Genomic DNA, 12,485 nt, shown 5'->3' on the forward strand with positions numbered 1-12,485 from the left:
TTGGCCTTTTACTTGTGATTGTGTCATTTTTAGCCCAAAAAAAAAAACTGTGCTGTTTCCTGGGACATAGTCTCTGCAGAGCAGCAGGAGTTCATCAGAAATTCACCTCTGACTTGTGGGTGGGACTGTTGACGCAGAGTAAACCTGTGTTTACCCTTTGTTTACACTCTCTCCCTCTAGCTTACAGCCTCTCACAACCCCAACCTAACATTACCAGCGAGCAATGTTAGAGCGATCCAGCCGTACAGTTTGGAGCCAGAAGCCAGCTCAGATGGGGAAAACAAAGGCGTACATGGATCTCTTTGCAAGTTCTACTTTACACCTACAAGCTCTTTCTGACTGCATTTTTGTGTGTTTCTAATGTACAACAATTTGAATAATGGCATTCTCAGAAATGCAACCTTAAGATTATTTTTCATAGTATATACATGATTTTCTTGTGAGTGGGTCTTTGAAGGTTGCAGACCTCTGAGGGAGATTGAGATGAATTTGATGCAGGGACGCCTCCTGGTGGTGGAGGGGAAAAAATGAACCTCTGATGTCCAAACGAAGGAGGACCAAAGCCCCCTCCTCCCCTATATCAAATTTTCTAGCTCTACCACTTGTGTTTTCCGTATTTTTTTTTTCATTTATTTCTAACTTTATTTGAAAACTTCACAAAAACGCTTCCAACAACTCATTTATGACCCTTGGATACGAGAGGGGCCTTGAAAAGCTTTTGGCCAGGGCGCAGATCGCTGTACATCCGGCCATTAGAGAACTGTTCTGAATGTGAAACAACAGAACTCTGAAGAATTCTGAAGGGAATAAATACATAAAGGAGAAGGTCTAATTACAAAAGAACATCCTCAGTCTTTCATAATCCAGTTTCTCTGTGGGCGCAACCATGTGGAGACGATACGTGTAGTAATCTGTCAGCACCTCAGGTTCTTCAGTAATTCCTGACCCCGTTTGATTATCTCTTTGCGCAGCGGGTCCCGGTGTTTTGGCTCCTCACCGGGCTCTAAAGGCTTCGCGGAGTCCCCGCCAGGGGCAGCTGACCCTCGGCTCCTCCTCCGCGCGCCTGCACCCCGCGGCGCGCGCGCATCTCCTTCGCTGCGGCGCGCGGAGGACCAACAGCTCTGCTGACAACCAGGTAAGAAAAGGCGCATTCTTGAGCTGTTTGCGGACCGGACCGACCCTGAGAGGAAGGTCTGTAGACCTCAGGGGTGTTTAGTGAGGGTTTGCGGACCATTGATCGTTGTGCTCCCTTCTGTTTGAAAGCAGGTTTCTTCTGAGTTTGATGATGATCTGCAACCTCTGCAGAAGTTCATTCAGAATTTTAGGGAAACTTTAGTTTGAGTCTGCGCGAATAGGTTCAGAATCTTCTGTGGCTCTGATCAAAGTTCTGCTGCTTCACAGCAATTGCTTTTTGTGTTTGAACAGGCAGGGACAAAGGGAAGACCCCCCACCCCCACTTCACTGTAAGAAACAGCGAGTTGAATAAACCCACTGCTTCCATGTGCTGTTTGTGCGCCTAAGCCTTACAGCTATACGAGCTGTCTGATGAAAGAAAATAAAATATGGATCATGTGACGTCAACTGATCCATCCTTACATGACATTCTGGTTTGATCTGTATGAAATGCTGCATTAGTCCCACGTGTGTATGTCTGCAGTGAAGTATTTCTTCTCTGCTGCTCCTAAACAGAAATCAGATGGGCTTCTAAAGAAGAAAAGTGTAGCTGCAGCAGTTCAAGGATTTCAGGAACATTCTGGGTCTGCTTCCTCTGCCTTCAGGTGTGAGGGCTGGTAAGTCTTCCAGATGTGCAGTCACCTGGAGCACTAACCTGGATTGGTTATGGGGGCTGCTAAAGTCAACAAAGTTGAGGTCGCAGTGTCCAGATGTGTAAAGATTCAGTGTCACCACAGAAAAAAGGTACAACGAAATTATACAGAGCAATTACTGTGTGATAATTCAGGAGGATAAACTGGTGCTTAAGCGGAGACAAACAATTTAAAGATAATTTCTTCAAATGCTGCAGGCTGATGTTAAGCTGTGGTTTTGAGGAAAATTAGAAGTTTTCTCTCTTTTTAATGACAGATGTGCATAGAAAAATCTATATTTCATAAACTTTATGGACCCTTTTTAACTAAACAATGGAATGGTGTGCATGTGTCTGTTTGTGTGTGTGCTTTTTTTAGAAGTTCCATATGTGAAGACAGCTTGTGGACCCCATTTACTTCTCAGACATTGCTAACCAGTCATACTGTATTAGCTGGGAACACTTTTACAATAGATCACAAGCTGATGGGAGTGGGACTTTAAGATTAGTGGACGTGTTGGTTTGCTTGTTTCCCTAGTGCGACTTTATTACATCACCAAAACACTTGAGGTTGATTTTTGTTTGTCTTTGTTTTGTTGGTTTATGAATTAGTCAACCATAAAAGTGAAAACTAAAATGTGGAGTTTTATTTTTTACTTCAGAGAGTCTGCTCTCCTCACAGTAACTGCTTCAGTTACTTGTTTTTTGTTTTGTATTTTTGTAGATAAAGAAGATCTCCTTCAACTGATGAGGAAACACCATGGCTGGAATTGAAGTAGCATTCCTAAGAGGTCTCTGGTTTTCTCTCTGTCTGAGTATCTGCCTTTGCCAGCAGGACTGTACTGGGGTGGACTGCCCCCTCCTGGACAACTGCATCGATGCCATCTTGGACAGTGGCTCTTGTTGTGCTTCTTGCTTGCAGAAAGGATGCACATGTGAAGGCTACCAGTACTATGACTGTGTGAGTGCTGGTTTTGAGAATGGCTCAGTCCCTGAAGGAGACTCCTACTTTGTCGATTACGGCAGCACTGAGTGCTCCTGTCCACTTGGAGGGGGGCGAATCATCTGCCATTTCATGAGCTGTCCTGAAGTGCCCCCTAACTGTATTGAGTTTTCGGAGCCTGTTGATGGCTGCAGGCAGTGCCAACAGCTTGGGTGTTTCCAAGGTGACCACAAGTATGAGGCCAATCATTCATTTCAGGTTGGACCTTGCTGGATATGCCACTGTCCCAGTGAAGGGGGAGAGCTCATGTGCTACCGTGAACCGTGTGATGCACAGAACACCACAGATGGGAACAGCAGCAGGCATGACGCCATCCCCGACAGGTTTGACCAACACGGCCAAATGCATTCCTTCACCAGACTGGACCGTCTTCCTTTTCCGGGAAATCTTCCTCTTTTCAAGGTGCCATTATTGGATAAGGAAGACTCAGATGATTATGATTACAGCCCTACAGACTTTTCAGAAGAATACCCATCACTGCCTGTGGACCCCACTCAGTCTTCTGTCTTTCCCACTAAAATTTCCTCTCTGTCTCGTGGCTCTGTCGATTCTGACAGAAGCTCTGTACATTCAAGCTTAAAGATGCAAGGCAGTATGGAGCTAAGGGAGCGACATGGAGCTCATGAACATCCTAAAGAATTGACTGAAAATCAGTCAAGTGATGAGCAGGAGACTCCAAACTCACCAACAGACACCACTGCAGCTTGGGAACTTTCTCAGGGTTCAGCAGGGGCACAAAGTGTCTCATTGGGGGATTTGGAACCACATACAGAGGCAGAGAGGGCTTTGAACATACATAAAAGTTTTATTTTTCCATTATACCAAGGGACTGAAAGTGAGCATCAACCAAAGTTTTCAGATGTGAATTCAGAAAGTGGTTTTCAGCCTCAGACAATTGACTTAAATGTTGCTGACAGTTCCACTACGGAAGGTTCAAGCCTAGAGATCAACGGTGAACACCTGACAAGAAGTACAGAGACTCTGGCCAATCACGAAAGAGAACACATGAAGACATTTTCAAAGACCACTCAGAAAACTCAACATGTGCCATTTCTCCAGTCAACCACACAATCTCCAAATGAGTCATATGGACTAGATGACAAGACGAGGATGAATGAAGATGAGGAAGAGAGGGGGGAAGGCATGGAAGAGTCTCAGAGTGTCAGTGAGTTTGATGTACAGGATCTGAATGAAACTGTCAAGCCATTTCAGAAGGACAAAACCCATGAGGATTTGGGGAGTAGTGGTCTTAACAGAAATGGAAATGGAAATCAATCACAACCCAACAATTCCACATCCATGAGTCTCGTGCTCCAGCAAACCCCCACGGTCAGCTTTATTACCACCCCTACCCAAGCACCACAGGGCAAAGTGCAGGAGAGGCTTCCCGTGGAAAGGTGGCATGATGTTGCAGGCACGGAGGAGCTAGCACCTGAAGCAGGTGGGTCAGAAAGTTGTTGACTTAAACCAGGGGTGACAGAATCCAGGCCTCGAGCGCCAGCTTCCTGCTGGTTCTCCGGAAATCCTGCCTTTTCTGCTGCTGATTATCTGGATCAGGTGTGTTCAGCCATTACGGAGCTTCAATGGCAGGTTGGTTAGAAAACATGTTGGAAACCGGCCCTTGAGGCCTGGATTATGTCACCCCTGGCTTAAACCATTTTGTAAGTGTCCAATATTTTTTATTTCCTTTGTCTTTATAAAATACAGTCTGGTTCTGTTATGACCCATTATTTTAGGCGGGTTTTAGGCTTTAACCATACGAGCAACTGGACCCTGGAAAAGATTTTTTGATTGAATATAATCACAGCAGCTGCAGAGTTATGCTTTTTTCCTAAATAAACAAGATGCACTCACAGAATGACCCGTTTGCAGCTGTGAACAGTCATCTCTCCAGAGAATGTAGCATTTACAGTGATAATGACAAAGATATGTAAAAATCCTTTTATTTTGTCAATGGGTAAAGATAAGGAATAAAACAGACCATTGCAACCATTCATGTCATTAGAAATCCCAACAAATTCAAAAGCTGTTTTACTTATTTCATGACACAAGCATAAATGACATTACATAAAATTACAAGGCTTCAACAACAAAACTGTATCCAACTGAATACCATCGCTCATGTGTTAAATAATTGTATAAGTACAAAAGATACATTAACAAAACTAATGTACTTCACTGTGTTGAGAATGTTTTTTGACATGTATTGTCATGTTTAGAAAAAATTCTTCAGATTTTTTTGAAAAGTATTTTTTTCAAAAACTTGGTAAGATCATTGTGCCTACTTCACTGGCAGATTATTTCTTTCTTTATTTTTGCTTATTTAAAAAAATCGGACAATGGGGTAAAAAACATTTGACTTATTAAGGGGTCTGTTTTTGTTGTGTACAATGAAGGATTCTGTGGATTCTGGCTGTAGACTGAAGGCAATGCTTTCAGCCATGTCTGCCCTCATGATGTGAGCCTCACAGACATCCTATCATCAGAGAATTGCTGCTTTCTCATCTCCTGGACAATTGCCTTCATGATGCAGGAGTATCAGATATGAAACTTGAGTAATTTTCATCAAGTACGTCCTCCATATCTGCATGAAAACTAATAGGTTCTTATCAAAGAATGTGTAATAGTGGCTGGGTAGCTCGGTTGGTAAGGTGACAAGCTACCATGCAGGAATCCAGGGTTCGATTCCCGGAGGGGAATAAGCAATGGTACTGGGGGGCAATTACCATATCAATGGTGAGCAGTTAACATCACCCAGTGGGGGTCCTTAGGCAAGGCCCTTAACACTACTGCCTCCCGAGCGCAGTTCAGCTGCAGCTCACCGCTCCCCCAGGGGATGGGTCAAATGCGGAGAAGAATTTCCCCATTGAGGGATGAATACAGTATAAATTTAGATTTTTTTTTAATTACTCTTTATGCGGCCACCTTTCTCTCACAAGAGCCCCCAACTGGTGTAGCAGTAATAGCTTCAGAAAATCTTGCATGCATCACCGCAGATTCAAAGGTCCAAAACGAACCACATAGTCCATCTCTGAAACAAAGTTCTATACCCACTATGAATGCAACACCTTAAAGACCCACTCCAATAATCTTTTGAGTTTTTTTCAAAGCGTTCCTGGTGGTCTTTCAGTTGTGATTCTGCGTTTTTTTTTTTGTGCCAAATTCAAAATAACTGTTTTATTTTCTAATTTCCTAAAGAATTTCATTATATCCAGAGAGACGGCAGGTTATTACAAATTTAACTCTGTGTTGTGGGTGGGACCGTTGTCGTGGAGCAACCCCCCCCCCCTACTTTGGAGAGCAGAGCATGGAGCTTCGTGTGCTCTTCGATTGCAGAAGCAGCTCCTATGCCAAACCTACAATCTTTTTCCTAAGCATTTTTGCGTCTGGTTCTGATTCACAACAATTTGAATAAAGAAACACTCAAGAATGAAATTTTGAGCTTAATTATCTTTTTATATATATATATATATATATATATATATGTCTTCTATTATGAGAAAATTGCTACTAAAACATTTTAAAAACACCCCAAAAAATCAAATTTTCATTGAAGTGGGTCTTTAAAAATCTTGGTTCTTTGTCAAAACGTGTCCAAAGTTTTAGATTCTTTAAAAAGTTAAAAGCGCTCTATTGTGGTAACCAGGAATTAGTTTAAGGGATAATCACTTTTCCTACATGTAGGTTTATTTGCCTTAAAAACATCTTTGTTGAAAAATCGGATTCATGCATTTGCTTGTGATGTGGACTTGTTTGATCTAAAATATTTGTGTGGGACAAACAGGCAAGGAGATGAGATATGATTAGAAGGACTTTTTCCCACCACTGTAGTCTAATGAGAGGGACAAGCATGTTTTTGTTTGGTCTGCAAACATGAAAGGTCAGACTTGGCCGAAACTCACCGTAATGCATGGCTGACATTCAGTCTGAACATTGGAGGCTTTCAAAAACAATGAAAACAAAGGCAGACTTCCAAATTTAAATTGTTAATGCTTTTCTGAAGCAGTGCAATTTTCTGACACTGGAAGGAAAAAGGAATAGGGATTTCCCACAGAGCTGCTGGAAACAGGCATGAGGGTGTGGCTGCAGGCGGGCTGCTAATGATTGATGGCTGCATATTAGAGTTTTTACGGGAGGCCACTTTGGCATGCTGGGTATTTCAGGAAATGTGCAATTCCACACAAAGAATAGAAACATTAGACAGAACTTGCTGGAAAAAAAGCAGAAGTTGAATAGAAACTGCTTTAAATTGTTTCTTGGACTGTTCATGAAAAGCTCAGTGAGAAACCATGCTAAAGTTACAACAGTCCTTTCAAGCTCACGGTTCCACATCTTCTCCTATGAGGCTCCAATCTGAGTAGGAGGAAAACAGGGGAAATGGAGAGGAAGCATGCATATATCATATATCATGAGTCTGTGGGCTTCCCCTGATTTGCTGGTATTTGTTAAAGAAGCAGGATAGGACTCATTCTGTGCTGTACCACACCTGTATCTAAGCCTGAAAGTGACCTGCTGCCAAAACCTAATTGTTCCAGCATGTGTGACCTTTGGCTGACAAGCCTTTTCCACTGATGGAGAACGGAAAATTTCATTAAATTTTGACTTGAGTGGAGTGTTTTTATCAGACCTATATGGGAAAATAATCTGCCTAAATTACCTACTATAATCAATGGAAAGCATGTGTCTCGTTCACAGATGAGGCCTAGTGTTCCTAAATGCTTCTCAATGCTGAAACATTGAAAACTAAAAAGGAATGGGACAATCTTTTTCCTAAGCATTTATGAAATGAGCTCACATCTGGGCCACTTCTGTCAGTTTGGTTAAAGTGCTTGCTCACAGACAGACCAGGTATTAATCTAAGGTCAGTTCTTCTGGTTGCCCTTGCAGACTGGACCTTATCCTAATTAGGAACTGAGTGCTTCGTGTATTTTCCTGCCACATGCAGTGAACTGTTTGTTCTGACCGTGTGCAGAAATCAACCTTGCTCATGAGCTTTGCAATCTGAAAGTGAAAAATATTTGATATGTGAACCTGATACTGTACCTGCATGTGCAACTCTGAGCAATCAAATCAGCATATCAGCGGTAAGAATTCATTATTACCTGATGAGCAGTAATAATACTCAACAGTAATAGTACTCCACTCTGTCTGTTTAAAACAAAGTATATGATATTTGAGCTACAGTTGTTTTTTCAATTTAGTTTCTTTGGCTGTGGAGGCTGAAAAAACTCATTCTGGTCTGCGGGTGAGAGTCTAGTTAGATGATTAATCCCAACTCACTATTTCAAATATGTCTTCATTAATAAATGGTTAAATAATAAAATGTCTTAAAAGTTATTAAAGCTGTTAAAAATATTAAATGGGGTCTTTCTAATTTGTTAACTGAGCTACAGCTCATCACTTTCATTAAGTTTCTAAAAGCTAACCCAGAATCCTCCCTTTTGTCCCATTCTAGACTAATTTTCTGTGAGAAGAAGAGAGCTAAAGACCAGCAGTACTATAATTGGCTGAAAAGATTTTAAAATTCACCGATTGAAGGATCAGAAACTAAGCATTACTAAAAGTATAAGGCAGCATTAATTCTTTTTTTTAATGTTAATACCAACAATATTAAACACTGCATTCAGTGTAAAAACATGTTTTACAGTAGAAGCGTTTGTCTGCCATTCCTGGAGGCTGATTTGTATAAATCAGTTCTGAGGTGGGCAAATGCTTTAACTTCTAAATCTGACTTTATTATGAAATGCAATGTAGCCATGAGGGGGCACAAGCCAGGGTCTCATTGTGCTGGTCGGATAAATACAGAGGATTGTCTCTGGAAGGGCATTCGAAGAAAATCTTTGCCAAGCCAAAATATGCGAATCAGACAGACCTATGATATCAGTCGAGGCCAGGGTTAACAACTTTAATGTGAACTGCAAGCTGTCATTATTTAACAAGGATTTTCTGAGATTTGAAGTCTTCCGGACTAAATTAAATTAAAGCGGAAGTTTTTAAAACTGCCTTTTTCAGTTTCTGCAACATTCTGCAAGTTAGGAATGTTGTGTCTCAGTGTTGTGCAAGGAAACTATAGTTCATACCTTAAAATGATCTCACTGTACGTACGTAGTTTTAATTTTATCATCAAGCTGTTTTAGAACGTGTAACCCTTGTGCTATCATAGGCACTTTAACATTGGGAGCTGGGTCATCTAGACCCACTAGACAGTGCGCTAAACCTTTTTTCTTCAATGATTTGTGATCTTCACTGGTGTCCATGGATTACATGAAATCCTCTCCACCTTTATCCATCTTTGTCATAGTAGGGATAACACGTCAATGTATGGGTGGGGTCATCTGGACCCCATAGGATAGCACAAGGGTTAATGGAGAATGATTGTTGCTGCTGTATTTTCCAGTTCAAAGATTTTACACCACAAATCTCTAGTGTGGTCACTTAAACCTTTAAAAGAGTACATGCGCCTGCATATTCTAAAGACCTATCCAGCATGTACCTTCTCTTGCAGAAGGTTGTAAATACAATCAGTACAGATCAGATGCAGATGACTGATGGATGGATTACAATACCTGAAAATATTTTTATTTGTGGCTTGGTTTGCTGCTTTCCTTGCCTATTTGGTATGTGGGACTGTCTTGGTTGTAAAATTAAAGCCTTGAAAATGAACTTAATGGTTAGTTACTTTTAGGTTACATGGACGTGAAATGCATAGTTTTAAGATGACCTGTAAAAATAAAAAACAGTGGTTTAATTTAATTGACAAACTACCCTTAGCCCTTAATGCAGACATCAAAATTGTGTTGTAATGTCACGTTCCTTTTGTTGTGTTGTTGTCATGCAATACAATGATAAATAATAGTGTGTGATCCGCTAATAACACTTCTTTTAGTTACTCTTATTTTCATCTGATATGTCTAAAACCTTTATGTTTCCCTGAGAAGCTTCAGATCTTTGCCAAACGTGCGTGACCAAAGCTTAACTGTGGCTATGAGGCTCATTTGAATTCAGATTCAAGATTTAATTCCTGAAAGGAACACCCTCTGAAGGCACAGCTTTGGCTCAGGTGAATTGCGCTGACAGTTCAGTTCTTAAGGAAAACTTGAACGCACCACTGCATCTACTGAGTGTGTGTGATGACTGCCTTTGCTGAACCTGGCTAACAAGATTCACTCAAACCCAGAGAGTGTTTCAGTCATAAAATGGTCTACTGTTTTCTGTAACTCTTACTCCATCTGGGAAAATCTCAGAGGGACCTTTAAGGCCTGTTGAAGTCTACCAGATGCTCATGATCAGCAGTGGGCGTCTGTTTGGTGCGTTCACTGCTGCTCTGAAAACTCAGGGGCTCTGCAAAACAATCTGTTTTAAAGCTGTCACAGATGTTTAGATGTTTGCTTACCTGTGTGTTATGGTTCCACAGGTCCAGGTGTGTCTGCTAAAGATCTTCTGCAGCACTGCTGTAATGCTGGTCACAGATGGGCGAATGAACAATTCCACTGCAAGGCCATGCCAAAGTTGAGCAATGACAAGAACTCTGTTTGCAGGTAAATGACTTAAATTGTATTTACTGACACAGCTCATCTTATTTTAGGGCAATTTCTGATATTTTTCAGTATTCTTAATGACTTGAGTAATCCATAAATAGTGATTCTAAAAAATACCAAAGATGGCGGTAACTCTCATGAGTATTTTTGTGAATAAAATCAACATTTTAAAACCTTTCCTGAGATTCCCATGTCATTTGCATCCATTCTTTCCCTACTATGACTCAATCACTAATATAAAGCATACATAAACTCATGCAGAGTTTTGAATTTTTGCCATTTTAAAGATATAATCATGAAAATAAGAAAAACTGGACCCTGAAATATCGCCTGATGAGCAGCATTTACACAAAACCCGTCATTAACACTGTTGTGCATGTGGGTGTTATGTTTCAGTCTTGCACAGAAGCAGTGCTGCATCCGCTCTTTGAACAGCATCAGGTGTGATTCTGGTGTGACTTCAGCCAAAGCTGGACGCTCTTGTGAAGGAGACGATGGCAACTCGTGCATGGATGACTCCTATCAGGTATGTAGAAGTGCAGAGCAAAACACAATGGACATCGGGGTGGAGAAATAAAGCAGAACAGATGAGTTGGAGTTAAAATTTCTAACTGATGCCAGACAGAAACTGCAAACCACAGCGCTGTTTTAATGTACTAAGAGCTGTGATTGTGTTCTGTGTTTTAGCCGTGACACATCTGTTTTAGGGTTCTGCTCCAGTGGAGCCTCCATTCATGCTTTGAGGGAAAAATGTTTTGAAGTGACAATGCTTTCTTTTTGCATCTTTCAAAAAGAAAATGCTTCCAAGGGGAAGTGGAGCTGCTGGCTACACTAGCGACCCCCGCCACTGTAAGAGGAAGGGTGTTGGTTTGGGCACCCATGCCACAAACTCATTTCCCTGGGCAATGATGCTGTAGCATTGTGCCAAGCCATTCACTGAGATTTATTTTACACAGTCTGGTTTAACATGCGGAACATGTGGTTCAGCTTAAATCTCCTGCATTTGGATCACATTTACAAACCAGTCTATTTTGATTTATTTTAATGTTTGTGAAAAATCTCAGAAACATAATGGGCTCATGAGGATAATTCATAATGTACGGACAGGTGTGCTGCAGCTGCTGTGCGCTGGGCCTCTGGATGCGCCGCCAAGGTCAAGGTTGTGATGCTGACCTGCACCTGGTATACTCGTGTGGTCATGTCTTCCTCACTTGCTGTGAGGAAGTTGAAGCTCAAAGCCAGCTCCCATTGAGGGGACAGGAGAACCTCAGGCCAACTGTCCTGCCCAGAAGAGGTACATATCAATCCCAATGTGGAGATTTTAAACCTTTTCCTTCTTTAGGCTGCTGCTATCTGTGGATCCACTGCTGTGAACCCGGTATTGGTAAAAAAAAAGAAAAAAGAAAAAAGTGAGCCGAAGCCTGTTGTGGGTTGTACACTGAAAGATGAACGGATAGCAAGTCCACACAAACATTTCACAATTCAAGTCCTCCCACAACTCAAAGGCAAATTTTAATTTTGGCTAAAAACGTCATAATCATAATAAAAAAAAACAATGGGAAAACATAAACACTTAAAATGTTTGCTCAGATGTAACATCAACATTTAATATTTATAATTTCCTTTTTAAATAACATATTCATTCAGATTTTGTATATAGATTTACATTTAAAACTAACAATATATTTGATCATTCATATGAAACATTTAAATACATATTTAACTCCATCATGAAGGGGTTAGTTTTTAAAAAGAGTTTACTTTTATCATTCAGATTGAATTACATTTTAATTAAATGTAAATTTAGTTTAAATTCCAAGGTGTAAATAAAAATGTTTTGGATTTAGATCTCAATTTAGAATTAACATTTGGATTTATTTTTTTTTATGTTCAGATTGGACATTTGGATATTACTAATTGGAATAAAGTATTTATTTTTTAAATGTGCATTGTTCTACCTGACACACAAAACCCTTGTGTTTGTCACCAGTTTGACTTAAATCTGAGTTCACGAAAGTTCACGAAAGCCGACGCTGCTGTTGTCTGTCTTCTGTCACTCCTCCTCCCATTTTAATCAATAACACATTTGATGGTGTTGTGCTGGATAATGTCAACCAGATGATGATGACTATTTACTTAA

General features: G+C 40.8%; 1 protein-coding gene across 4 annotated transcripts in view; it reads left to right on the forward strand.

Moving 5' to 3' along the window:
* The first annotated feature begins 604 nt into the window (after positions 1-604).
* The window catches only part of LOC101174261 (fibulin-2), a 32,390-nt gene continuing 20,509 nt past the window's right edge, over positions 605-12,485 (forward strand). The window contains exons 1-5 of one of the 4 annotated variants that reach the window (XM_023955131.1): positions 605-1,135; positions 2,529-4,248; positions 10,222-10,345; positions 10,742-10,871; positions 11,453-11,639. In XM_023955131.1, coding sequence (XP_023810899.1) covers positions 2,565-4,248; positions 10,222-10,345; positions 10,742-10,871; positions 11,453-11,639 — 2,125 coding nt within the window. In that variant the 5' untranslated portion in view covers positions 605-1,135; positions 2,529-2,564. Of the gene's footprint in view, positions 1,136-1,442; positions 1,791-1,827; positions 4,249-10,221; positions 10,346-10,741; positions 10,872-11,452; positions 11,640-12,485 lie in introns of those variants that run through there. The other 3 variants (XM_023955128.1, XM_023955130.1, XM_023955129.1) reach the window with 3 other exon arrangements.

This window comes from Oryzias latipes, chromosome 5 (genome assembly GCF_002234675.1).
Source record: "Oryzias latipes chromosome 5, ASM223467v1".
Lineage (NCBI taxonomy): Eukaryota > Metazoa > Chordata > Actinopteri > Beloniformes > Adrianichthyidae > Oryzias > Oryzias latipes.